Here is a 27,988-nt window from a genome sequence, read left to right as displayed (position 1 = left end):
TTGTAAAGGTAGACCAGAAGAGCTTAAGAATACCATGTTGGCGTGAATACTGACGTGTAAATAACCAAATCAGTGAAAGTAAGACATTAAGCTTAAGGGTCCTTTATAGGCAGAAAAATAGTTAAAGAATAGGGAATTCAAAACTGTAATTTTTATGACAGATTATGTCATATTAAATATTTTGATAAGAAACTGAATGTGGAAGGATCAGATGGACTTAAATGTGTTTTGTGGTCATTTATACCAGTCCTATAAAAGAGCTATGCAACAACTGAATTCCCCTCTACGTCCTCCTTTTTCCAGTTCTTAGGAAGGAACTGCGATGAACACTACGTAACAGACAACTTAATCTTTTATGGTACCAGAGTATATCTGATGAAACCTTTCTGAAGATTCCTAAGAGGGAGCAGCAGTAGTCAGGCAGAAAGCACTGCTGTTTTTCTTCTGATTTCAGCAATCTGAGGATAAAAGCCATGACTGCCTTTTGGTTGTAGTGGGTTGAAGCAGATTCTTTAAGCTTTGTTGCTGAATGCTTTCATTGGGCTTTGTATGAATTTCCCTGGTTTTAGAATGGGGAAGCAAAGAAAACTCTTTGCTTTCCTCTTCTGCGCAGTCCAAATAGTCTACAAGGAAGGCTGCTCTCCGAGAGCTGGACTGTTTATCTTAAAGCTCAGTTCTAAGAGGAAATAAAGCAATACTAAACCAACAGGTAAAAAGAGAGCTAGCAGGCTTTTCTTTTTCCAGTTCAGTGTCATTGTCTTCATTGCTCAGCAAAACCTGCAGTTCAGGCAGATGGCTTCTTATTCCAGCCTATATGGGCTATTGAAATTCTGTCATGCAGAATACTTGTGGTGTTTTTATGCCACTCACTTGTCAATAAAGCAAAGAGGTTACCACAGAAACCTTTGCAGTTTGAGATTCTAAATGCCTAAATGTAGGCAGTGCTAAATGGGTCACTTTCTGTCACAGGGTCCCTTTGCAAGATAGTTTTGTTGGGGCTTGTAAATCCATTTTATTCTTTTTGTTTGTTTGTTTGTTTGTTTTGTTTCAGGCAATAAAAATGACAGCTGCCAATCAATATCTTGTGGGACCTGGAGATTTTCAGGGGCCATTTCAATTGGACATTGATATTTCTGGACTGATATTCACCCATCATCCCTGTTTTAGCCGTGAGCATGTGTTAGCAGCTAAATTGGCTCAGTTATATGATCAGTATTTAGCAAGAAAACAGAAGAATCTTACCAGACTTCTCACAGACAAGGTACCTCTGTTGTGTCATCATAGCTTATTAAGACAATGATGTGACAGTAAAAGCTGAATTTGTTTCTTCAGAGTACAGTGATGAATTTCTAATTGTATGGAATGAAGGGCGTTTTGTCAGAAGATAAAAACCTAAGTATTTCACATATATTGCTGTGCATATAAAGCATTAAATTATAGTTCTAATGCTGGACAAATATTTAATTCAGTGTCTCAAAATAATTCATCAGTATACTTTAGTTTGTCGTTACTTTTGAAGGATTGGCATTGGATTTCCATGAAAAAGTTAAATAGGGCATTTGGGTTCTGTCTTGTCTGCTTGTTTAGATCTGTCACAGTGACCAAAGTCAGTAAATACCCCTCGTGCATCCGTGGATCCTAATTAGGATTTAATCTTGAAGAATCTGCACCTCACAGACATGGCAAAACCCTGTAAATACAGAATCAAGACAATTCAGAGTTTTCTGTTTTGTAGTAACTAGCTCTTTCATGTCAAGGTGGATTACACTGTATACCTCATAAATGTCAAACCATGTGTTTGACATTGTTTGTTTGTTCATTTAAGCTGCATGCTTTAAGGAACGCTGTGCAATGCAGTATAGATGGTGATGCTGGTGTTCCTAGTCCTGTGGCACAACAGAGCATACCTGAATACAAAATTGAGATCAGGTAGGTATGGATTCATTAAATCACTGCTTTTTAAAACTGTGCTCCTTTTTTTCCTTTCCATGCTGATACAGAACGTGATTCATGTCAGACTTTTAAATTATGCTGTAAATAGCTCTAGAACAATTTTGAGGGCTTAAGAGTTCTTACTGATAAATTTAGTTTAAAAAATTATGAAGAAAATACAGCTTAGACAGAAATCTTGATTCCGAAGTGGTCCAATTTGATTACCTTTTTTTAATTACTTAGTAGCTGTTTACTGATGTGTTTTGTAAAATTAAAATTTACTTGAAATGTGGTTTCGATAGAGATCACATGAAGCTCAGAATACAAGTGGTGTAATTTTCTGAACAGACAAAAACTCTAGTTTTTTCCATCATCATCTTCCTCATTACACAAGTGTTCTTGATTCACTTCCCATTCTTAGGTATTTTGGCCGTAGTTTTGCCAATGGGTTAATATACATAAAATGGTAGAATTTTGTTTTACAAGATCACAGTTATTGCTCTTGGACAGTAACTGGGTAGTAAAAATATATTACAATTCTTGGCTTGGTATTGAAAGTTAGTATTATTTTTGGCAGATGGACAGTGGTAAGCTGTAAGTGTAAGCAATGTGATAAAAATTAAGTTACTTTGGCGATCCATGCAGAACAGCCTTTTAACTAGTAGTTGTTTAATAAAAATCTGAAAGTATTTCACAATCTGAAAGCAGGCAATAATGTATTCATTTAAATAAACCAGAAGTTTAGACTGATGCAGTAGGTCACATGATAATATTTTTTAAAATCTTTTTTTTTTTTTTTTAAAATAACAATTCTACTTGAAATCTACATGTGCTTACACTTACGCATCCACTTGCTACACTTAGTTTGGGAACAGAATTTAATCCTTCAAGTATGCTGTCTTATAATACATTAGTATCTCTGCAGGACATCTAGAAGTGTCTAAAGTATTATTTTATAATGAAGGACACAGTCTTCCTTCCATTGAAAAAGGAGTAGCTTTTATTAATATTTTCTTAAGACTAGAGGACTAGGAGCGGGAGGTGTGCAGTTACCATACAGTACCTTGGAGACAGGAGGTCTCACCAGGGAAAGCATGAGAAATAACAATGAGAAGGTTCACTGTGGGAAAGAGATTCTTGGATTTTGGCACCAACCCTGAGGTTTGCTTGATGGTTCATTCTAATTAGATAGAATATTCCTTCTGGATGTCTTAAGTGTTTTTCTAGATCTTGAGTGCTTTAGTTTAGTGTCACACTATTATGAATCAGGAGATACTCAGCTGAAATCAGTGAGATCGGTGTTGCATAAGTAATGAGATGAACTTGGCTGGGATTATTGTAGGGCTTTTAATATCTGTAATTTTTTCTGGCTACGGCTCTGTTGGAAGCCGCTACACATACGAGGCTCAGATGGGCTCAAGAATTTTTACTGTCATGATGTTTAATACTAACTTGGACCACATATGTTGGTAAAAACATCTGAGCTGCTTTGTCTCTCTTTTAACATTGCTTTTCCCTGATGGTCAATGTGGTACACTCATGAGAAATTACAGCTGTGAAGAGAGTGTGGCATGGAAACAAAATCTAGTTGTTTCCTGTACCTTCCAATAACATAGCTGATGTGTACTTCAGTGCTACTTAAGACAGCTCCGCTGTGGTTTCCATGAATTTGAGGAAGAAGTGTCACCTGAATGCAGAAAACTTTTGCAAATTAGCAATTTCAGCCCTGCTGTCCTCATTCGCTGTGGAGGAAGCCGATGTTTGCTGTGGATTGCAGGTTTCAGGCTTTTCTAACATGCATTTTAGCAGAGGTGATTCTCTACTGAAAGATTTTGCTTCCGAATCAAATACATAAATGTAATTACTGACCTGTATGTTCCTCATGTCTTTAAGCTTTGTCTTCTAGCTTCATCTGGTAGACAAAGAAGAAAAGGTTATTAAGTTGCATAGATAAGTAATATTCAAAGTACTAGCTAATGAAGTGGAGAAGTTACTCATACTGCTTTCTGGAAAGTCTGTATTTCGTCTTTGTTTTATTGTTTTTACTAAATTTGCTTATGCTTTTAAATAATGTATGAGACATTTCTCTCAGCTCTAAATTGACTCCCTTGTCTTTTATATTCTCTGAATAGTAGAAGTAGTAATGTGTTAGTTTACTTTTTTTTTTTAATCACGTTATTTTTATTAGACATGTTTAGCTACCAAAATAGTACTGGAAACAGTCTGTTCTTGTGCTGCATAGATATTTACATTGGAAGTGTGTGTTGGTCCTTAAAAGTTCTAATGAATAGCTCTCTTACAAGCAGATTAGAGGGTGGAAATGTGAAATACCAATTCTGATGCAAAAAAAAAAAAAAGCCCGGTTAATTTTGTTTGTGTTAAGAATCTTGTAGGGCTACCAAAGGACTTGCATTACTTCATACATTACTTCATCTCTGCAGGTCCTTTTTACTGGAGCTAGAAGCATGTTAAGTTTAAAACAGATTTTGTAATGTACAATTGTAACAAGCATTACTTCATACCAGTAGTGTCAGTTTCCTGGGCTGTTGTTTACATGAATTGACTTTAAAATGTTTTTAATGATGTACAGCTGTAGTAAGCATTTCAGAAAACTTTGAGATCTTGAGAGAATAAACTGTAATTAAAGTCAGATTGTCCAAAATGCAAGAGACTAGAGTACAGAAGGAAGTAAAATCCTGCCATCTTCAAGTCTGGGTTTTATGCTCCTTGGATTTAAACTACTGCAACCATTAATCAAATTGAGACCTACATCACTTGACTTTCGGTATTGCAAGTTCTCACTCTATTGTTCCACTGAATTATACAATCCTTACTGATTTTATGTGTCTGTATATATATTTCTAGGCAAACCAGAAGACTTCGTGATGCTGAACAAGAAAAAGACAGAATGTTGCTTAAGACCATTATAAAAGTTTGGAAACAAATTAAATCCCTCCGTGACTTTCAGCAGTTTACTAACACACCCATGAAACTTTATTTGAGGAAGTATGTTTTGATAACACTTTTTGTGCTGCATTTGCCAGCAGATTAGTCAATTTGAGAACTTTAAATTCTGATATGAGTAGTGCGAAAGTAAGAATTTGAGTAGTGTCTGGCACTGGTTGAGCCTGCCATTATTCTTTTTGAGTCTGAGGAGGAAGGAAGGTTAAAATAACAAGTAATTACTGTAACAGGATTTTCTAAAGGCTAATGAGTAAAGAAAAAGTAATTATATTCATTCTGAATGGTAACTATCTGCTATCAACTCTTAGACTGTCTATGCTAGTATTTTTAAATAGAACACACTTTTGATACAATGAAATTAATGAATGGAGAAGTAGACTTATGTTATATGTTACACACTTAGTTGTAGCCCTTAATTTATGCAACGTGTTGGTAACTTGTTTTGAAGGGAAGAGGTTGATCAAAGATTAGATGAAGAAGCATATGAAGCAGAAATTAAGGCTGAGATAAATGAATTACTAGAAGAATGTATGGAAGAATATGAAAAGAAAATGGAGGAGTATAAAACTGAGCTACAAGAGTGGAAATCCTGGAAGAAGACACAGGTTTGTTTAAACCATTCAGTTTCTCAAAAAATGAAATTATTACTAAATGTGTTCAAGATTGTTCTAATACAGAAAAAAAAATTAATTTCAGGATAGTTATGCATTAATTTTGTAATGTACAAAATTATTCTGTCTGCTTAGAATTTGTTAGTAAAATAATCATTAATTAAAAAATTAAAATGTGCTAGGTTTTTGTGGAGTATTGTCTTACTGCTCTTGATTTTCAGAACTTTAGCAGTTCTTTCTTTAACAGTTTTGCGGTGTTCTTATTAAATTAGTATCCTCCTTGCAAAGAAAAAACATGGATTAATTTTTTTTGTGTGTGAGTGGTGAAGCGAAATAATTATGGGTTACTTCTAATGAACAAGCAGTTAATGCCATCTCATATAAATTTATGTTCAGGAATGTCTCAAAACTGGAAAAAATAATTACTATTCTAGCCTTTTACCTCTGAAAAGCTTTATTGCTGATAATCATAGAATCATAGAATGTTTTTGGTGGGGAGGGACCTTAAAGCTCATCTAGTTCCAACCCCCCTGCCATGGACAGGGACACCTTCCACTACACCAGGTTGCTCAAAGCCTCATCCAACCTGGCCTTGAACACTTCCAGGGATGGGGCATCCACAGCTTCTCTGGGCAACCTGTTCCAGTGCCTCACCACCCTCACAGTGAAGAAGTCTTCCTAATGTCTAATCTAAATCTACCCTCTTTCCATTTAAAACCATTACCCCTTGTCCTGTCACTACATGCCCTTCTCAGAAGTCTATCTCCAACTTTCTTGTAGGCCCTCTTTAGGTACTGGCAAGCTGTTAAGAGGTCTCTCTGGAGCCTTCTCTTCTCCAGGCTGAACAACCTCAGCTCTCTCAATCTGTCTTCACAGGAAAGATGCTCCAGCCCTCTGATAATCTTTGTGGCCCTCCTCTGAACTCTGCAGTTCGGGTCTCAGTGCTGCTTCAAGGGAATATTGACAGGAGCTAGAACAATACACTCCAATAGGATGATTTTTGAAATAGCCGGTGGCAGTGCCGGCAAAATCAAACTTACTTTCATAGTTATGTGACAATGTACTGGATAAGTCACGGTAATAGTGATTATACTTGAATATAATTAGTGCCGAGTTTGAACGGTGTGGTTTTTTGGATACCAAAGCAAAATAAAGTTTAAGGAAATGCTTTGAATGCAGAGATTACATGAATCTAGGGAAGACACTAGAGGTAAAAGACTAGATAAATTTTAAAAAGAAACACAGAAACAAAAACAGTAACATAAAATTAAGCCAAGAAAGAAAAAAAAAGAATATTAATAAAAATATATGAACAAGTTTGGCTGAATACTTCAGTTAGTGAAAAAAAAAAAAAACCTCTTTGCTTTCCTCACCTCCTCCTGTTTTGCTTATGATGTCTTAAATCATGAAGTAGCTGGTGCTTCCAAGCAAGCTGTATTTCCAAGTAGTCTGTAAGCATACAGAAAGAGGAACTTGCTTGCAGTTGTTTAAAGCTGAACATGCATATGAACACTGGCATTCTGCAGTTTAGGAGATCCTGAAAGGCATGTGATGTTCTGTTTGTTTATTCTGTTTGGCACAGAGGAAGGGAGGGGATCATTCTGCACATGCTAAAGGTACTGCTAAGCTAAAAAGTTTGTGCTCCAAAGTTGTAGCACATGAGAATTCACATTGCCAGTGCGTCTGCAGACAATACATCTCGAAGAACTGTGGCTACTGGTTGAGTAACCTTCCTTCAGTTCTAACAGGATGCACATGGTAACTCAGGCTAAATGGTCAGCCTCTAGCCAGAATGTTCAAGAAACATGTTTATTTTGTAAGTTGGTTGGGAATGTTAAATAAGTATTTTGTTTCAAGCATGTTTTGTTTTTGAAGCATATGAATGGAATGCATTGCTGAATTCTGAATCTGAAGTAGTACTATAGAATGAGAAATCTTATATTTATGTGTGTGGTGATTCTAAAATTATACAGTCATTTCTCAAACATGTTTGTCACTTGTGAATCGAGAACAAGAGAAAAAAACTCTACCAATTGAAACCAGTTCAGGAAGAACATTATTATTTTTATATGCAGAAGAAGAAAAAGAAGAAAAAAAACATTCATGAAGAGGAAGAATCAGTAGAAGATTGTGATCTTGGTGAGGAACGTGTAAAACCCATCCCACCTAAAATGGCTAATAGCTTGGAAATAGAGCAACAGGTTAGAGAAAAAGCTGACAAGTGCAGAAGGAAACCTGGAGAGCCTTCTCTAATTCCTGAACTTGTCCTGTCAGGAAGCGTAACTCCAACTGAGCTGTGTCCCCGGTAAGATAAATGTTGGCCTGCAGATTACTTTGTTGATATATGCTTTTATCATTATTTTCTACTGTTAATTATTACTTGATTGTTTGTACAACTTCAGAAGTATGTGGTCACCGTTCTGTTTTAGCCTACTGATCAAAATGTTAAAACTTTTGCTTCTGAAGCAGATATACATAACTCTTTCCCAAGTCACATGTAACCTTGTGTGCACTGGGCTTGGAGAATGCATATCTACACATTCCCTTTGAACATTCTGATTTTCTTTGAGCATCTTGCTTAGAACATTGAAGTATATATATATAATGACACTTTCAGTGTGGAGTCTAGGTGACTTCTGGCAGGACCACTCTGACTAACTAGTCCTTTACACCAGGTCTGTGCTGTAGTCAACAAAGGGAAAATAAATCATGTAGTAAACCAGAGATTTCACTGTGGATAAAATAAATAAATTTACTTGGTTTGAGTAACTTTCCACATTTACACATACAATTTAACATCTAGCAGATTTTAGTAATTTAAAAATTGCTTTGTTTTGTACTTCCTCAGACTATTCTACTCCCAATGATTTAAAATCTTAACTCAGTTTGATGTCATTTCTTGCACTTTGCAGGAAGGGAGTAGAAGGGAATTTCATTTTGCTAAGTAACTCCTTTTATATGGAGGTGGCTTTAGTAGTTCTAAAACTTGACCTGTTAATTTTAAAATAATTTTTTATTGATGAGAAGATAAAACAACTGTTAAGTAATAGTTTTAAAGTAGTCCCTATGTAGTGACATTTTTAGAAGAATACCATCTTTATTTAGGTGACTTCTGTTTCTCCTTGAGGAATCAGATTCTCATTAAAAATAATCAAAGAATAAAAATGATATTAAAAATTATATGACAGCTTGTTTGGCGTATTTACAGAGCAGAGGTTTTGCGACGAGAAGATGTGAAGAAACGCTCAGCATTTATAAAAGTCCTTTTCAACTCCAAAGAAGTATCACGGACTGTTACCCGACCAATTAGTTCGGATTTCAGAGTTCACTTTGGACAGATTTTCAATTTACAAATATTCAATTGGCCAGAGAGTTTGAAACTACAGGTAGATAATTGTTTATCATAGTAACTTTTAAAAAGATAATATGACATGTAATTACTCCTGTAATGCTTATATTTTACTCTAAGGTAGTCTTGTAAAGACTGAAAAAACTTGTGAAAGACCCTTTGTAAGTCATCAGTCTTATACCCCTTCCTGGCTTTTCCAGTCACAAACTTTCAAATTTGCTGCTACATTTTTGATGCTTGTGCTTTACACATATATATATGTGTGTGTGTGTTATATATAACTATATATGACTATGGGCTGCATGGAGGCAATTAAATAATTAGAATGTGATTAAATATGTTAGTGCAGCAGCCTCTTCTTAGAAAAACTGATTTATCTTGCAGATAAACTTGTGAAAATAGTCTTCTTAAAACAATATTTTCCACACAGTAAAATCGTCATAATGTTTGCTACTGGGTGATAAAAAAAAAAAAATCATTGCTAGTAATCTCCGTAAGTGCACTTGACTTGATCAACAGTGCAGTTAAGTCAAACCACTGCCATCCCCGTTCCAACTATGATTTAATGAGTGAGTCACATGGATAATTTTCAGAGCAAAGACAACATATTTTTAAGAGGAGCATGGTCAGGATCTGACTTCTCCTGTTTGGTAAGTGCAGAGGAGGGTGTATACTCCTCACATGCTCCGTTTATGTAATGCACAAATCAGAAGGGAAAAGGAATACAATCTTCTTGGATTTAAAACATCTGAATGGAGAAGTCGCATCACTCTGAAGCTGCAGCTGGCCAGGAAAGAAGGAAGCAGCCTGCAAACTGTGTGCCTTACCCTACCTTTGACGGTAAGGGAGGCAGGATCTCTCTGGCAACTTCACCTGATGCCAGTGACTGTCAGAAGCAGCTGTATATTGTACAGTGATGCTCTTTAAAGCCTAGAGTTTGTGCAATTCTCGGATGCATTAGAAAAGTAAGGAGGATATGCTTTTAAGAAGAATTCAGATTAAGTTAGCTGCTGGTACCTGAAATGTCTGCTAATTGGATATGTCAGAAAGTAAATTAATACAATTGCTGTAAATGAATTATTTCATGCTTAAGTCATAGTAAAAGCTTTTGTTGAAATATCCTGCAATATGTTTTCAACTTCTCATGAATGCATGTGTAATTTTTTTACCAAGTCTGTCACCATGTTATTTTTGTAGATATATGAAATGACTTGTATAAGCAGTACCACTTTATTGGCTGAAGTGTTCATACCTGTTCCTGAGACTACAGTTCTGACAGGCAGTGCTCCTATGGAAGAAATAGAGTTCAGCAGCAACCAGCGTGTGACGTTGGACCATGAAGGAGTTGGGAGTGGTAGGGACTCTGTCTTTCTCAGTTCAATGTTTCTCATTTTCCTGAACCCACGGAGCAGTAACAGGCTAGTGTATGTTCCAGAGAAATGCTCTTAACAGAATTTAACAACTTCTGTAACTGAATTTTATAAAATAGTAATAATTATTATTATTAAAGTTTGCTGTGGAATTTCTGTCTCTTACTAATTTTGAGCTATATATAATAAATGTGTGTTTATTATTTGGCTTCATGTATTGGTGGAGCTCTACTAGCTATAGAAGGTGTTTGGGGTTTTTTTAGTGTTCAAGTAATAGTGTTTAGTGTTTAGTGCCTCTGACGCTGCAGAGCAAGCAGATGGTATTAATCAGTATAGCTCCAGTGATTTTAATGTTTTAAAGCACTGAAGAACTGTCTGTATAAGTGTATACGCAGATTAATTTTTTGTCTTCCTATTTGCTTTCATGGCATCCTGCAACATATTTTATCCCTGGGACTTTTAGAAAGATAAAACAAGGGAGAGGTAGGAAAAGAGGTAGGAATGATACATAGTAGCATATGGAAATTTCGAGTTTATGGAATAAGTTTGAACAGTGTTATGAGATGACAGACTTGCATAAATTTGCCATATATGAAGTACAGATCAAGCTAGAGCAGAAAAATACATAGAAAGCTGTGGAGGAAATAAATGTGTTAAAAAATCATTACAACAACTGTGTGCATAAATGTCATTGACAACGATGAATATATACACCTTGTGTATCACAAAGCTTTAGGACTGACTTTAAGTCATGCATAATAATTCTTTTGACTCTGAATTTCTGTTTTATTAATAACAGTATGATGAATCTGAAAATTACCAGAAATATTAAATGGTGTGCATCTGTGAAGGAGAAAAAAAAAAAAAAAAAGCCTTTGACAGATCTTTCAAGGCACAACCTTTCCTTCAGCCCAAATGGAAAGCCTTTTTGTAGGTGGAATGGAATCTCACTCCTTTTGTGGAGCTGAGTCCTTCCCCATAGCATGCAGCAGAATCAAGTTGTTTCACATTATCCTATTTATATAAAGGTAAAGGGTATTTGATTACTTATTTTCAGGAAGTGTTTTTGAAGATGCTTAGACATCATGTTTGAATGTGTAAATATATTACTTTTGTGGCGTTTTTTTTCCCCCTTGATAGGTGTGTCCTTTTCATTTGAAGCTGATGGTAGCAACAAAATGACTTTAATGACCTCTGGGAAAGTATCCAATAGTGTCTCTTGGGCAGGTGGAGAAAAAGGAATTCCCTTCATTCCTCCAGTATCTCAGCAAAACACAGGCATTCCAAGGTAATATGATATGAATTTTCAGTGATTCATGGGAAAGTGATTATACAAGTATTTTAAAAAAACAGACTTTTATAATAAAAAATTTTCAGAATCTTTTTCGTTAAGTTTAGATGTTTTACTTTGTGCTGCAACCCTCTGCAGATATCTTAGGGTACACATTATTGGTAAATGGATTTTAGTTAGAAATCTTCTCTTTTACTATATTATTTATGAACAATATTAAAGTTAAACTCAGGCTGGTTAATTCACTGTTCTAATTTTCTAATAGAAGATTTACATATTGGCAAGGAACTTTCCGGTAATCCTTTTGCTAAATACAGAACCTGCAGCTTTCTTATCTGAAGTGCATTTGGTGAGGCTATTGGGAAACGCGCTTTGAATGCCTTTTCTGTAATTACTGATAAAAATTACGCTATGAAAGCAGTAGAAGTTAGAATGGGAGCTTTATACTGTTAGTGAATTAATCGGTGAAAAATTCACATCTCTCTGATTATTCCAAGGTAATTCTCTTTCATGATTTTTCTCCATCAGAAGCCTATTGACCTGCAGAAATGAGTATATTGTTTTGAATGGAATAATCTAATTTGCCCTGTGGCTGCAGGTTGGACATTGTAGATTATTTGTCTATTTTGTTGCTTTTGTATAGTTCCAGTAAAGTCAAGGAGATGATACATAAATTCTGCTTTTGTAATGCCCTCAGGTAACTTCACTGTAAAGCCTTAGGAGTTTTCCCATACTTGTTAATAAGTACCTCTCCCAGCTGATTAGATCCTGTAAATTTTTACTTTATTTAGAGGCTAGACATTGGCATCCAAATCACTCTCTTAATATTTTTGACCCAAGCTGCAGCTGTTAGAGTAATTTGCTGATCAGCATGTGAGTAATCTGCTGACTTCAGTGAGGCTAGAATAGCATGAGATTAAAACCTGGGGATCTATTCCCAAAGGCTAACTTTAAACTTGGGAGACTAATCACTGTAGTAAATGGAAAAAAGGGGAATTTCAGAAGGAAGTTTGCTGTAAAACACTTCTCTTTGACTCGTCCTTAGAGATTAACAATACTCTGTGACTTTCCATTTTCTGTTGTGAAAGTCAGAGACAAGATTTTTGTGCCTAAGTTTAGTTTTTATTGCCCATTAGCTTTTCAGCACAACTGTGATTCAGCGTGCATTTGTTCAAGACTGCTGCCTAAAGGTACAAGCTTGATGTTACGGCTTTATCTGCTGCTTCAGTAACTGAAGCTGATTCTAACCAAGCGTGAGAAAGATCCATAAGTTCTTAAAGCTTTCTTGAACATATTTAGATAAGTAGAGAACAAAGGCTCAAATTAGCAACCCTAACAAGAAAAGGGGCACCATCCACCTTTTGTGGTATTTGGCTGATAACGTGCATGTTCTGATGTATTGGATTTATGTGGCAAGATTTTGGTAGCACAGAGGCTTCCAGAGTGGCTTTTGTGAGAAGATGCCAGCAGCATGGCCAGCAGGTCAGTGTACTAACTGGCCTCCAGACTACCTACCATATTTCCTTGCCTACTGTGAATACAAGACAGTGAGCAGGAGCATCCAAAGAGTGAGAGGTGGAGCTGGGACTCATAGTGTCAGGAAGGACAAAAGCTGGGCTGCACCACAAGGAAGAAGGCTGCAAGTGTGTCCCAGTGCAGGCGGTATCCTTGCCAGCCACCATGCAGTCTTGCAGGAGCTGAACGTGACGGGCAGAGCAGGGTGCTGGTAGCAGTCGCAGACATGGCAAGGGGTTGAGTCGGTCTATCCAGAAACAACAGGGGCGGAGACCAAGGCCACAATACAAGTCTGAGAAAGCCATCCAGGGGACAGGTCAAAGACAGGATTTAAGACACAGTGCAAGTAAGAACTTTACATCTGAGAAGCTCTTTTCAGTATGGGTTGTCAAAACTTTTAGGTTGAATTGCATGCTGTGAGGCAGTTTATCATCTTGCTTCCTAGTAGTCAGTAATGTGGAGTAGTGTAAATGTGTCATAAATGTATCGATAAGCACCTTATTACCTTGCACAATTTTCTCTTCCACCAGTTCCTTCATATTTCCCCTTTACTTTCCTTAGCAATTCATCATTCTCTCGACTGCATAGCTACAACTAAGAATTGTGTAGTGGAATTTACTCTTCAGGTTGTGGGGAGCTTTTTTGTTTGTTTGTTTGTTTTTTTTTCTGAGATTGTTTTAAATACTTGTTTTATATTGCTAAATCATAGGAGGTTTAGGTATAAGTTCTGTCAATTCTGTCTTTTTAGTGCTTTAAAAAATATTGATGCTATTGCATCCATTGGCACATCGGGCTTAACTGACATGAAGAAGCTAGCTAAGTGGGCAGCGGAAGCAAAACTTGATCCAAATGACCCAAACAATGCAGCTCTGATGCAGCTGATCATGGTAAGTGGCTTTTTCAGAGCTGTAGGGCTAATGGAGCTGTGAAACACCTAGTCACCAGTACCTTCTCAGGCAATCTGTGTGCATGCCAGGAAGGTAGAAGCATTTGAATTTGTGACGGACATACTTGTGTGAATGTTAAGAATCAAAATGACTCCTGAAAAATATGATTTATTAATTCATTTAGTAGTGGGTTAATGATTTATTGATGAGTATGATTTAGTAATCCATTCAGTAGTATTCTAGTAGTGAAAAATGGATAGAAGGAAATATGCAAGTGGATTCATTTATAAATTTAAAAAAAAACCCAAAATTTTGAGTTTGTTGTTTCCTTAAAGTGCAAGGCTATTCCCATAGCCGATATTACCGTACTTCTATGGTATTAAATAGGAAGTTGCTCCTTAGCGACAATTGCACAGAGAGATCTAGTGTGTTGTGGAAGTTGGGACTTTTCTAAACACCAAATTGAGGAGCTATTTACACAGCTTAAGATGTGTAAATGAATTGTCTTTACAGTACAGCTTCCTAGGTTACTCTGCTATGTTATAGCTTTCCTGGTCTTGAATGTTTATGTTATGAGGAAACAGAATTTTATTGGATTCTTAAATGTATACTCTCATACTTTGCTCAACAAAAACCTACTTTAAAACACTTAGTGTTTCAGTCTGTTTGATCCGTCTCAATTGCTTTTGCTTAAAATAAACGTCCTTGCAATATCCCTGTAAGACTTACAAAAGTTATGTTATAGAATTTTGTCACTTTGCATGAAAAGATTAATAATTTATTGAATATTTTAGGTCGCTACAAGTGGAGAGGCACACGTTCCTGATTTCTTCAGATTGGAACAGTTGCAGCAAGAATTTAATTTTGTTTCTGATGAGGAATTTAATAGATCAAAGAGATTTCGACTCTTGCAGCTCAGAAGTGGGGAGGTGGCAGAGTTCCGAAACTATAAGCAAGTTCCTTTACAGGAACGAGAAATCAGTGAGAAAATTTTCCAGGTAGAATGTTATCTGAAATATTTCTTTTCTAGTTTTAATACTAATAAGGATTGACTTTTACTTAAATTCAATTGGTCCCATAAAGATTGTACAGCAATGCTGACTTCTAAAAAATGAGAATTTTATTCCTTCAGTCTTTTCGAGTGTTATTTTAATCTAATTAAGATAGCTTCCTTCCAAGGCAGTATTTCCACAGCTATGCTGTGGAAGAAGAAATGTTCTAAGATAGGAATTTTTTTTTCCTGTTTTTTGTTTGTTTGTTTTGTTTTGTTTTGTTTTTTTAAAGGTAAGAGACTTCTTATTTTCAAACGGTATATCAACTACAGAAAGATAATGCAAGGATAATTCAGGCTTAGGCTTATTAACTTTTGCGCACTTTCTGTGGACACTTCTGTAAGCAATGACTCCAATGAAAATTAAAACCTTTTTATGTTTTACTACACTATGTTTTACTTTACAGCCTGTGTTGCTGGTATTTCTGATTTAGTACATTGTTCTAATTAGCTTACCCTCCCGTTGCCTGTCTGTTAATTACCTTACTGAAATGCAATGTGTGCATTTTTTATTTGGGTCATACTTAAGTTTTTCTTAATCTCAACTCCATTATTTGTGTTAAGTCGCACATTCTTTTGTTCTTTATCAGTTCGTGTAGCTAGGGAGCATTTTAGTGTGTTCATTGCATTAGCAGGCTCAGAAGCATCTTGGATTCTGCCAACTGCTGCTTTATCCCTGCTTCTTCCATAGATTTCTTTGAAAAATTCTTTCCTTTCTTCCATTTCTTTTTAAAAGATACTTACTAATTCAATTATGTCTAGCTCTTTGCAAGAAATCTTTTTCCTTTGTAAATTTTAGACTAGTTTTGTATCTTTAATAAAAGATATGCCGCATCTTTGGTATACATTTCTGATCCAGGTGATGAACTTTGTTCATTTAATGTTATCATTCAAAACTGAAACCCGTCGTTTAAGAATTATTTTCTTCCATTTTTTTTCCATTAAGGTTAAATTGGATAAACCAATGATCAGCCATTCCAAGTTCATTTTATATGACGTGATCTTCAAAACTAAGTTTAAAGTGGTATTGTTTCTAGTTGCTTTACTAGCTCTTTGGCAAATAAGTCTGAAAATTCATAGAGTCATGGAAATATCGTTTGGAAAATATTGTCTGGAGGCCATCTAGTCCTGCTTTCCACTGAAGTGGTGGGACTGTTGCCAGCACTAGATGAGGTCAGCTATGTATGTGTCTAGCCAAGTCTTGAAAACCTCTAAATGGGAGATTCCACCGCCTTTCTGGATAACCTGTTCCATACCCTTCCAGTGATTATTTAAAAAAAAAAAAAAAAAAAAAAAAAAAAACCCAAACAAAAAACAACAAACCAAACACATCATGTCCAAACATGTCCACCCTGTGCCTTCTAAGTTGCATTTAATGGCTATTTTCCCTTGTTACATTGTCTGGAACTACAGAGATGAGATTGGCACTCTCTTCTTTGAAACTGCCCCTCAAATAATTGAGGGCAGATATTGGATTGCTCACTAATCTCTTCCTCACCAGACTAATTAAGTTGAACACCTTGTCCAGTGCAAGAAAGACACTGAAATACTGAAACAAGTCCAACACAGAGCTACTAGAATATCTACAGGGCTGGAGCCCATGATGTACAAGCAGAGGTTGAAAGGACTAAGTTTGTTTTGGCCTAAGCAGGCAAGGCTAAGGGAGTATCTTACTGCTTCCTTCAGGTACCTAGTGAGACGGTCCAGATAAAACAGAGCAAGACTCGTCTTAGAGGCGAGATGATGACAGACACAAATTACTCCAAGAGGAATTACAGTTAGAGATAAGGAAAACATCTTTCACAAAGAATGTATTCAAAATCTAGAACATGTCATCCCGCAACTTCGTAGAATTGCCATTTCTAGAGGTACTGGTAAAGGCCCTGAGCATGCTGATTGGAGTTGTTCCTGCTTTAAGTGAGGGTTTGGATGAGGTGACCACCAGAAGTCTCTTCCAACCTACATTATTCTAAGATTCTGAGCTCTTCTTGTAGGTCATTAGGCCTCTGACTGTCTTAGTAGTCCTTTAGTGGATCCCATCCAGTTTCTCCACATGCTGCTTCAACTGGCAGCACCAAACTGGACACAGTATTTCAGGTATGCCCTCACAAGTTCCAAGTTGGAGGGGCTAGTATTTTCTGTTTTTCTGTAGGCCGTGCTACTCCTAAAGTAGCTTGTGGTTTGCCTTTTGGTAAAAGATCACATCATTGGTTGTCATTAAACCATAAGTCCCAGATTTTTTAAAATATGATTGTTATTCTGCTTCTTGCTTTACAGTCTGTGCCAGCACATGGAGTTACTCCACCCTCAATAAAGAATTTTGCCTTTTCTTTGTTGAGACTTCAGTTGTCATAGTCTTCAATTATCAAGAGCCCTGTGAATTGTGGTTTAGTCAGTCATTGTAGTAACCACTCTTCCTAATCACGTATCGTTGGCTCAGTTGCTGGCGGTATATTGTGACTTCTCATCCAGGTCATTGGTGAAGTTTCTGAGTAATATTGGCCCTATAATCAGTCCCAGGGGTGCTTTGCTAGTTAGAGGACATTGAGGTGTTGATCCTTACTCTTAGAGCGCAGTTATGCATCCTGTTTTCAACTGAGCAAGCAATCCATTCAGTCCATTCAAACCCACACTTCCTCAGGTTATCCCAACTAGGAATAACTGCATGCTGCTTGTTGACAGCGGTGATATTTTCAGTCTATATCCTGTCTCTATTCCTAAATGACAAATTCTGTAATTGTACCTAAATCTGATAATGGAAGTGTCCTGTTGGTTAACTGTGGTAAGCAGCTAAGCGCCACACAGACACTTGTTCACGTCCGCTTTCCCTCCCACCCTAGACAGTGGAGAGAATAGGTGGAGCAAAAGCAAGAAAACTCACGAGTTGAGATAGTTTTATAAGCGAAGGAAAAAGGAAGAAAACACAAACAAACAAAAACCAAGTGATGTAAAGGCACTTGCCATCTGCCACGTGTAGACCAATCCCTAGCCAGTCTCTGAGCCATGGCTTCCCCTCAGCTTCCCCAAACTCTCCTTCCTTTCTGTTTTACTGCTGAGCACTGCATTATATGGCATGGAATATCCCCTTAGGCGTTTTAGGTTAGCTGTTCTTATTGTGTCCCCTCCCAACTTCTTGCGCACTGCCAGACTGGTTGCTGGGAGAGAGCTGGAAAAAGAGATAATCTTGACACTGGGGGAGCACTACTCAATGATAATCACAACACTGCTGTGTTATGAACACCCTTTTAGCAACAAATCCAAAACACAGCACCATACCGGGTGCTGTGCAGAAAATTACATCCATCCCAGCCAGACCCAATAACAATTAGGCCATGAAATTATCTTCTTTTTTTTTGCACTATGGAGTGATTCTATTGTATTCATTCTCTTCAGTCTTTTTATGGTGTACAGCACTAACATGCAGTACTGCTGTGAAATCTTTTTTTTGCTTTATATTTTTGGTTCCTTGTGTTCCTCAGGACAAATGGGTCCAATGAACCCAGCAGCATGGGTTGTAGGATTTTGATAATCCAAGACATGCCGTGCTCATGGGCAAGCAGAATATCTTGGTACACTTACGGAAGTAAAGCAACACAAATGTCTTGAGTCAAATGGGAAGAGTTTCAGTTTGGAGTTCAACACCAGAGCTAGGGCTAATCAGTATATATCTGAGTATTTGCTTTCTCAGAAGTCTATGATCTTTTCCTGTTTCTTCTGAAAGTTTGTCTAATGCTAACAGTTAACAAGTACTAATTAGTGATTTATGGTATTTAAACTGCAGTAAAAAGACTTCTGAAGGGACCAATGCATGTGCCTGTACCAGTTAGACATTCAGCTCACATTATTGGATTTTTAGCTTAGTCATCACTAGATCTGCCTAAAAATTAAGATTCCTGGCTCAGAAGAGCTATTCTTATTTTATTTTGTTGCTAAAGTCATTAAGCAATAATTGTTATGCACTGGAAAAGTCAGATAAAGATTTATTGTGAAAATAATGAAGCACTGTGTTTCCAGAATGCACTTCCTGGACCCTTTATCTTAGGAAAAAAAATGTTCTTTTAAGTAACAACAGTAGCAAAATGACTTGAAGATTAATTTTACTGAGTAGCTTTTACATGATAGCTAGCTGTGATTCTAAAGCCAGCCTGATTTGCAGACTGCCATTAAGCTGCAGATCCTGGGAGACCCCCTGGACTTGTAGGCTCTGTATTTCGTGTGGAAGCTGAGTGTCAGCTCTAGCCTTTTCTTATTTTATGAGATACTTTCCTAAACTTACGAATAAAAGTTTTATCTGTCAGTACAACTTCCGTTCCAGTCCACCAGAATAGTAACCAGAACCCTGAGAAATGTTTTATCGTCATACTTCTCCCCCAAGAACCAAGTGCTTCTTGTAAATCTTTCTTTTGGTGGTAACCAGTATTCGTCTCAGCCCCTCGATTAGGCGACAGACTCTCGTGTCAGACATCAGGCAAAGCAAAAGCTTCACACTCTGGCTGCTTAAAGAGCTTTCACTTTCTCAAAATGTGCAACCAAAATTTTTTATTATGCTATTGAATCTCTTAATTTCTTGAATATAACTTAAAAATAGCTCAATATTTGTTTCTGAGCAACCTCTCCCACAAGTAGAGTTTCTTCCAGTGTTAAACAGTGTGAAAACTAGTTACGTGTATTAAAACACAGTTCAGGTTTCAGGTTATCTTCCATGAATACTGCATCACTTCTGTTTATAAAGGATTCTCTCTATTGCAGCTGCAGTAGGAGAAACTATTTCCAGTTCAAATGGAATTTCAGTTTACTGTAGCAGGTCAAAGTTCAGCTTTAAAAGAAGAGAGGGAAATCTTCAAGTTATTTATAGTAATTTAAACCACATGAATCTTGTAACCTAATGGGATTCTTGCCTCTATTCATGGAAGTTTAGAAGTGCTATTGCTGTATACATTATCATTACAAAAAGCTTTATAAACCTCTGACATCTGTTTTGGTTTATTATGATCCATACGTTAATATTAATGAAATATTTACCATTTTTCTTATATGTAATAAAGCACTGAGTATATATTGAATCACAAACTCTGGTAAATATCTTTAGGACTATGAGCAGAGACTGCAAGAGAGGGATGTGATTGGCAGGAAAACTTACCTAGAGGCACACAGAGCAGTTGTTGCTGACTATCTACAGAAGGTAAGCTGCAAAAAAATACAGATCTACCATATTTCTCTAGACCACATGACTCATTTAATGTTATTGAAAAAGATGCAATATACAAAATTCTGGATTATTCTGTCAGTTCTATAAATTTTTTTTTGCTTCTGTGTCCCAGAAATTTGTACTGTTGTGCCAGGTATTCACTGATTTCTCTCTCGTCCCTATTTCCCTTCTTGTAAGCTGTGATGCTGGGAACTTCGTTATCTCGATGAAAGTAGCCCTAACTCCTGTTAAAAATATTTAATACGATACACAGAGTGTCTTCTCCTGCAGCCTAAGGCAAAGGGCATATCTTCCATCACATCACCTTCACTGTGGTATTTGAGTAGCATATTGTCCCCCTTATCATGACTTAATTTATTTTTCTACTCTGTTCATTCTGTTAGGGTTACATTCTCTTTAATACTTAAGGAAAAAATTTATAGGAGAACATTGGTCTGGAGTGAGTCCAGAAGAGGGCCATGAAGATGATCAGAGGGCTGGAGCACCTCTCCCATGAAGACAGGCTGAGAGAGTTGGGGCTGTTCAGCCTGGAGAAGAGAACGCTCCAGGGAGACCTTATAGCAGCCTTTCAGTATTTAAAGAGGGATTATAAGGAAGATGGAAAGAAACTTTTTAGCAGGACCTGTTGCAATAGGACAAGGGATAATGGTTTTAAACTAGAAGGACGTAGATTTAGACTCCTAAAAATAACAAAGCAAGATGTGTTGCAGAAAGTTGTTATTGCTGTTCTGCAACTGATCTTGTACTGGCACATTACATAAAGGCATTACTAGCGTTAGTGGTAGGAGAAAAAAGACAAAGGAAATAATGATGTCAGTCTGCTTCCCCGTAGTTGTTGGGAGAATCACAGAATCATAGAATGGTTAGGGTTGGAAGGGACTTTCAAAGATCATCTAGTCCAACCCCCCTGCGAGGAGCAGGGACATCCCCAATTAGATCAGGTTGCTCAGAGCCTCATCCAACCTGGCCTTGAACGTTTCCAGGGATGGGGCTTCCACCACCTCTCTGGGCAACCTGTTCCAGTGTTCTACAACCCTCATTGTAAAAAATTTTTTCCTAATATCTAATCTAAATCTACCCCCCTCTATTTTAAAACCATTACTCCTTGTCCTGTCGCAACAGGCCCTACTGAACAGCCTTTCCCCATCTTTCTTGTAGGCCCCCTTGAGGTACTGGAAGACCACTATCAGGTCTCCCTGGAGCCTTCTCTTCTCCAGGCTGAACAGCCCCAACTCTCTCAGCCTGTCCTCATAGGAGAGGTGCTCCAGTCCTCTGATCATCTTCATGGCCCTCCTCCGGACCTTCTCCAACTGGTCCATGTCCTTCTTGTGTTGGGGGCTCCAGAACTGGACACAGTACTCCAGGTGGGGTCTCACCAGGGCAGAGTAGAGGGGCAGAATCACCTCCCTTGACCTGCAGGCCATGCTTCTCTTGATGCAGCCCAGGATGCGGTTGGCCTTGTGGGCCGCAAGGGCACATTGCCGGCTCATGTTGAGCTTCTCGTCCACCAGCACTCCCAAGTCCTTCTCCTCAGGGCTGCTGTCAGTCCATTCCTTGCCCAGCCTGTATTTGTGCCTGGAATTGCCATGACCCATTTGCAGGACCTTGCACTTGGCCTGGTTGAACTTCATGAGGTTGGCACGGGCCCACCTCTCCAGCCTGTCAAGGTCCCTCTGGATGGCATCCCTCCCTTCCAGAAGAGGGAAGACTTTCATCTCTGTGCTTCATCTGCAGCCTCATGCATGACCTCAGCATAGAAATGAAAGGAACTAAGGATTTTAAACATTTATTTGAAGTCATAGTATTTGTAATACAGACTTCAGCGTTTGTTCTGCAGCCCAAAGTGTTGCTCTTATTCCCCATCACTAATACCGTATAGATTTCTCTACAGCCTTTTCTGCAACTTCATTTAGATGTGGAAAAGAGATGTCTGTCAATGTCATGTATTATTGTGATTGTTTCTGTTTATGAGCTGTAAGCAGATAAGAGTTCATTTTCTGATTGTATGCTTTCACATGTTCTTATATCTGTCTAGACAGTGTGTTTCTAGAGAATCACTGAATTTTTAATGTGAGCTCATATTATGTTCTGAAGAAATACCCGGTGGAAAGAAAATTTTCCTTGGACCATGACTCTTTCAAAAGTGTGAAAAAATAAAGAATGTATATTTGGACATTTGGTGTTGAAAAGACAGAATGCAAATATTTGCAGTTGGTTTGGATTAGAAATGTACCTTTGTCTCTTCTCCTTCCCCATTCACAGGTTCGAGAATCAGTAATAAACCGTTTCCTCATTGCGAAACACCATTTCCTTCTCTCTGACCTTGTCAATGAAGAGGAGATTCCCAGCCTGGGGTAAGGGAGCTATCTTTATTAGTTCTAAATAAAAATAATTAATGTAAAACCATCTGTGATCTTCATTTGCTAAGTGTATTGATGTGATTGACTGATGCGATCTTGTGTATCTAATGTATAAACTTCCAGTCACTATGCCTCTGCCAGTACAGAGCATAAAAGCTTTATAAAGAAAAAGTCTGGTTTTGGCAGAAGTAATGTGACAGCCTGTAAATAAGATTTAGCAGGCAGTAATGCATCAGGCTGATGACCTGAGCATAGCCCTAGCTGGTGCCAGATTGAATAATTTCCAAATATCAGACAAGTGTCAGGTGTAGTAACACGACTGCTGGTTCTATGAGTGAGCATCACTTCGAGTCAGTGCGTATGACGTGCAAATGATGTGCAATAGGTGTTTTTTAATAGTAATTTTGTTTATTTTATTTCTTTTTTTGTTTACTGTTGCTGGATGTTGTCGTATGCTGTTTACTTTCAGAAATGTTACTGGGTTTGGAAATTACTTATTTTTTTTCTTTTAGGATTGTTATTTGTTTTATTACTAAGCAATTTCTTTGAATTTTTTTCCAAATCCTATGCTTGTTGATTTTGACATTTATCAGTCATCACAGCATAGATGACTTAATTAGTGCAGCTCACTTAAAATCTGTGTAAATAAACAGGTGGTGAAAGATAGTTGTTTTTTCTTTTATGTAGAATTTGCTTTTGTTCACTATATATGTGACGCCCTTAAGGTACAGAAAAAGCTTTTTCGATCAGCAGTATAAACCTAAACAGTTCCATCTACTGGATATACAGACTTGCTCTCTTGCAAAAGAGTTTATTCTATTTTTTAATTTGTGTTTTCATACCATAGAATGGAAAAATCTGAACAAGACTATAATCAGCTTTTGGAGTTGTTTAAAATCAAATGCTTCATTAATATTCTATTTTCGTTTGTAGTAATTCATATTGGATTCTGTTTACTATCTGTATTGTTAGTGAATTTAGAATACACTATTATTTGTTTAAAGTATGTGTTTAGTGAGATATTTCAGTAACTCTTGATTTTGTGTTATTTTAACAGTAATTACTGTGGGTTTTTTGTTATGTATAAGGAAATTATGCCATTGGCTATCAGTTTTTAAAGTAGATTTTGGAATGTCTGCAGTTAATATCAATGATTTGTAAAAACATACATCTGTTTTATTTTTTTCCTGTTTTGTTTTGTTTTTCCCTTGATTCTGCTTTGCCTTGGGTTATAAGTTCTGAGGGTCCAGGGTATGTTGTGGCGTATTTATCCTGCTTCCTTTCTATAGCCTATTGTTTGTTGTACCTAGATGTGTAATTAGATTTTTTGCCTCTTCCATACAGTGGGTGTTGTCATCTGATAGATACCTTGTTTATAGCACTGTAGTTTAGATCTATCTTGAAACTTTATAATTCTCTCATTTGTATCTTATGTAGTTCTGGAAAAAAAGAAACATTTTTGCACATTTGGGTTATAATTTCTGAAATGTAAGACAGAACTGGATTGTGTTGTACTAAACAATTAAAACATTTTGGTTTTGTATGTAATGGGAGCATATATTTCCTTTTTCTGTTAGTGTAAGATTTGCATGTGTGTCATGGAAACACTAGAATGCTGGATTCCTTGCAAAAATGACTGCATATCTGTTTTATGATTATTAGTATTTTGGGACTCGGCATCTTTAAACTGGCAGAGCCAAAACGACCATTAAAGCCAAGAAGAAAAGAAAGGAAGAAGGTCACAGCACAGAATTTATCAGATGGAGACATAAAACTACTAGTGAACATCATTAGAGCTTATGATATTCCAGTGAGAAAACCGGTGATGAGGTATGTTTAAATGCCCGTTTCCAGTACAGATTCATTTTCTGGGTGCAGCTGTTTTGAGGACAGCTGAAGCAACTAATGTTGAAATTCAGCCATGTGTGTTGTTTTGATCCTCATGATAAAAACATACATACATTTATCTTCCTCTTAGTAATGATAAAGAACTGATGTTTTGTAAGATTATTGGATAATATGATCCAAAATGACTATCTGTCAATAACTGCTAGATTCAAGAAGTGTTTTACCAAACACTGTATTAATCTGCTTGAGGAAAAAAAAACTATCTGGAAGATAACTTACAGCTTTGACAACATTATAATGCTGGTAATACCAGATTAATTATACCTTAAACAAGCCTGCTTAGTTATACTCAGGGCAATTTTAATTAATAATATCTTAATTAAATACCAAAAGTAAGTATTAAGAAAAATCTAGTTCTTCATTGTGGGATACTAATATTTGCCTCCTGAGTGTAGCATGGTGGTCTTCTCCTTCGTGAACTGTTTGTTTAAGTTAGTGGACTGAGCCCAGTTTGGCTCTGACTAATTTTAAAGGTGACCATTACCTTCAGGAACATTAAGGCAATGCCTGCACTGTGTGATGCTGTGTCACGTAGAGATAATTGAGTTCTGAACAATCTGGTTTAGTTTCAGAAGCAATGTATCAGTGTAGTGTTTTCTCTCTCTCCCAAAATGAATACACTTCGCATTTAAGTTGGAGGTGTTTTCAAGCTTGACCAGTTACTGTACATACAGAATTTAGCATCTTCTGCTATTTTCTCTTTACTGTAATAAAGGTTCTGTTGGATTTCTGTAAATAAGTTCCTACTGAAAAATAATTTGTGTTAGAGACATGTTGACAGGAAGGAAAAGGTGAAAATTCAATTCATTATCCGTATTATAGAAGTAACTGGAAACTGAAAAGTCGTTTTGCATTATATGATCTCTTATTTCGTGCTGTTTTCTCCATGTGTAGTTATTCTTTTATAATCTCTGGTGTTACTACAAAAAAAAAGTTATGCGCAAACACTATAAAGTATTAACATTTATTTTATTTCACTTATGGGTTGCCGATTGTGTAATATCCATATGGGTTTAATTTTGTTGTAAAGGCCCTGCCTGGATACCATGAAGTCTACACTGTTTATGAATTCTGTGGGGATTCATCTTCTTAAACTGAAAAACCTGTAGCTCAAGGAGATTGTATGGAGGAGGCCAAAAAAAAGGTCTGGAGTTGACAAGCTCTTCAGAGAAGAGACCCTCCAGGCACAAAGCGCTCTTGCAGTGAGGCTTACAAGAGCTATGCACTCGCTACCCATTTCTGGCATTCTTTTAGTGTTATTTGATCGAATAAATATCTTTCCAAGGTTAAAGTCATAACATAAAAATATCAAAAGTATTTCCAGAATTCTGTGTGGTTAATAAAGAATGTGAGGGATTCATTTCTGTTTTCTTCTTGTTGTCTGTTTTCTTTCATAGTAAACTTCAACAACCATCCAAATCTTCAAGGTCCTTTAGTGAGATGTTTGCAGCCTCTCCATCAGCTCACAGCCCGACTGATAGCCCAGCTTGGGTATTCAACCAGGTATATTACAAAACTAACATTTTCTTAGGTGAAGTTGTGAACATTCCTCTTTTCCACAGGCAGTAATGTTTACCATCAGAAGGATATCTTATTAGTGAGGTTGGCTTGCCCACTCCTTCATCTCCAGAAAGACAGTAAAGCTGCAAAAGGTTCAGAGAAGGGTGGTATGGATGTCAGAGATACAGAATGGCTACTGTACAGTGAAAAATGGTGGGGCTTTTCAGCCAGGATGACAGTAACTGTGAGTAGAGGAGGAGGAGGAATATGGTAGAGAGGCACAAAATCATGAGTAGTACACAGACTGGATAGGGGCTGGCTGTTTACGGCTCTGTCAGTACAAGGGTGAGGGATCATCAAATGGAGCTGGTAGGAGTTAGGTTCAGAGCAAACAGAAGGTTGTGATTCTTCATGCAGCAGTTAGTAGGTGCCCAGAGAAGTTGCTTACATGTATTGTGAACTAAAGAGGTTTGCTTGCATTGAAGTGGATGTTGGACAAATATTTGGAAGAGTGATCCATTGGGAGTTACTAGATAGAAAAATCATTCCAGGCTTAGGAAAGTCCTTCATCTGAAAACAGCTGAGGAGCAGTAGGAGAAAATATCATATACGCCTGCTCTGTTCTTACTCTTTTGTATGTTTCTGCTGATGGCCGTTTGCAGGCCCTGGTTTGCACCCATGGTAATGGTTGCCTTGATCATCACAACAATAAGTGCATCCCTGGTCACTCAAGGTGCAGAATGAAGGGTATCCTGGTGTGGTGGGTTGACCCTGGCTGAACACCAGGCACTCACCAAAGCCACTCTATTGCTCCCCTCCTCAGCTGGACAGGGGAGAGAAAATATAATGTTAGGCTCGCTGCACTCTTACTTTAAACCAGCACAGCCATTCATGTGGCTGATACTGAAACTACATTTACTTGATACTGAGAACTAAATTGAGCATCTTTCTGAATGAAGATGGAAGCCCTTCAGGGTTTTTTCCTGCTTTTTGTACGATTTTCCTTCAAAATGTTCGTTTCTTGAAAAACAGAAAAATTTCTGCCATTTGTGTTTGAACGCTAATGAAAAGTTTCTTTAAGGCATTTGTAATCATGTTAGTGGTTTGTTTTGTATAGTAGGAGTTACTTATCTGTAATAGTTTCAGAGACAACCAGGATTGTAGCTGTAGACTTCTTGGATTACAGATAAGGGGATGCAAGTGCACTTTTTTTCCACTGGTGTCTGGATCAAATCTTCTGTTTCAGTTACCTTCTTTGATTAGATAGCCCGTAGCTTTACCACTACCAGGGGTAAATGTAGTTTTGCTGGTATATATAAACATGGCACGTATTCTGAATACGCATAATCTTTTGGAAATGCTAACATATAAAATATTTTTAAAAGCTTCATAAATGCTTCAAATCCTGGGAAATGCAATATTTAAGGTGTATTAAAGTTTTATCTGGGCTGGACCAGCCTGATCTCCACAAAGTATACATTTATTTTTCTAAATACATGAAAATGTGTAATTTAACATGTTTGATTAATTTTTATAGAGATCTATTTCCTTTGGTTTCCTCTCTATTTACAGGTTTTAGTCCGTCCTTTTGTAGAAGTTTCTTTTCAGAGAGCAGTCTGCCGGACAACAACAGCAGAGGGTCCAAATCCCAACTGGAATGAGGAACTTGAACTTCCATTTAGGTATAACAAAATTAAATCGAATTATTTCTGAGTAATAATAATTTAATTTGAGCAAGCAAATTAGTTCACATTTTCCTGTTCTGTTGAAATAACTTTTTTGGTTTATTTAACTTTTTCAGAGCTCCTAATGGTGACTACAGCACCCACAGTTTGCAGTCAGTGAAGGATGAAGTCTTCATTAATATTTTTGATGAAGTACTTCATGATGCTGTAGAGGTGAGTTCATAGTTAAAGAACAGTGTACATTACAGAATATTATGAGCTTTTTGAAGCTGATAGAATAAAACTACTCAGTGTAATAGCTTTCACCTGCCTGTGCCTCTTTTTTCTTTATTTTGTCATTCTTTATGCTTTTATAT

At 37.1% G+C, this 27,988-nt stretch overlaps 1 protein-coding gene across 1 annotated transcript in view; it reads left to right on the top strand.

The window, feature by feature from the left end:
* The window catches only part of CC2D2A (coiled-coil and C2 domain containing 2A), a 62,790-nt gene that overhangs the window by 17,914 nt on the left and 16,888 nt on the right, over positions 1 to 27,988 (top strand). Inside the window, exons 12-27 of the mRNA XM_086746396.1 lie at positions 1,052 to 1,261; positions 1,826 to 1,929; positions 4,798 to 4,938; positions 5,345 to 5,501; positions 7,583 to 7,812; positions 8,716 to 8,893; positions 10,054 to 10,210; positions 11,367 to 11,514; positions 13,781 to 13,919; positions 14,714 to 14,917; positions 20,060 to 20,152; positions 22,442 to 22,533; positions 24,202 to 24,369; positions 25,845 to 25,950; positions 27,520 to 27,629; positions 27,749 to 27,845. Coding sequence (XP_086602522.1) covers positions 1,052 to 1,261; positions 1,826 to 1,929; positions 4,798 to 4,938; positions 5,345 to 5,501; positions 7,583 to 7,812; positions 8,716 to 8,893; positions 10,054 to 10,210; positions 11,367 to 11,514; positions 13,781 to 13,919; positions 14,714 to 14,917; positions 20,060 to 20,152; positions 22,442 to 22,533; positions 24,202 to 24,369; positions 25,845 to 25,950; positions 27,520 to 27,629; positions 27,749 to 27,845 — 2,334 coding nt within the window. The remainder of the gene's footprint in view (positions 1 to 1,051; positions 1,262 to 1,825; positions 1,930 to 4,797; positions 4,939 to 5,344; positions 5,502 to 7,582; positions 7,813 to 8,715; positions 8,894 to 10,053; positions 10,211 to 11,366; positions 11,515 to 13,780; positions 13,920 to 14,713; positions 14,918 to 20,059; positions 20,153 to 22,441; positions 22,534 to 24,201; positions 24,370 to 25,844; positions 25,951 to 27,519; positions 27,630 to 27,748; positions 27,846 to 27,988) is intronic.

This window comes from Chlamydotis macqueenii, chromosome 4 (genome assembly GCF_036417535.1).
Source record: "Chlamydotis macqueenii isolate bChlMac1 chromosome 4, bChlMac1.mat, whole genome shotgun sequence".
In the NCBI taxonomy this organism is placed as follows: Eukaryota; Metazoa; Chordata; class Aves; order Otidiformes; family Otididae; genus Chlamydotis; species Chlamydotis macqueenii.
The sequence above is the reverse complement of the archived record's forward strand: the minus strand, read 5'-3'. Positions and strand labels throughout refer to the sequence as shown.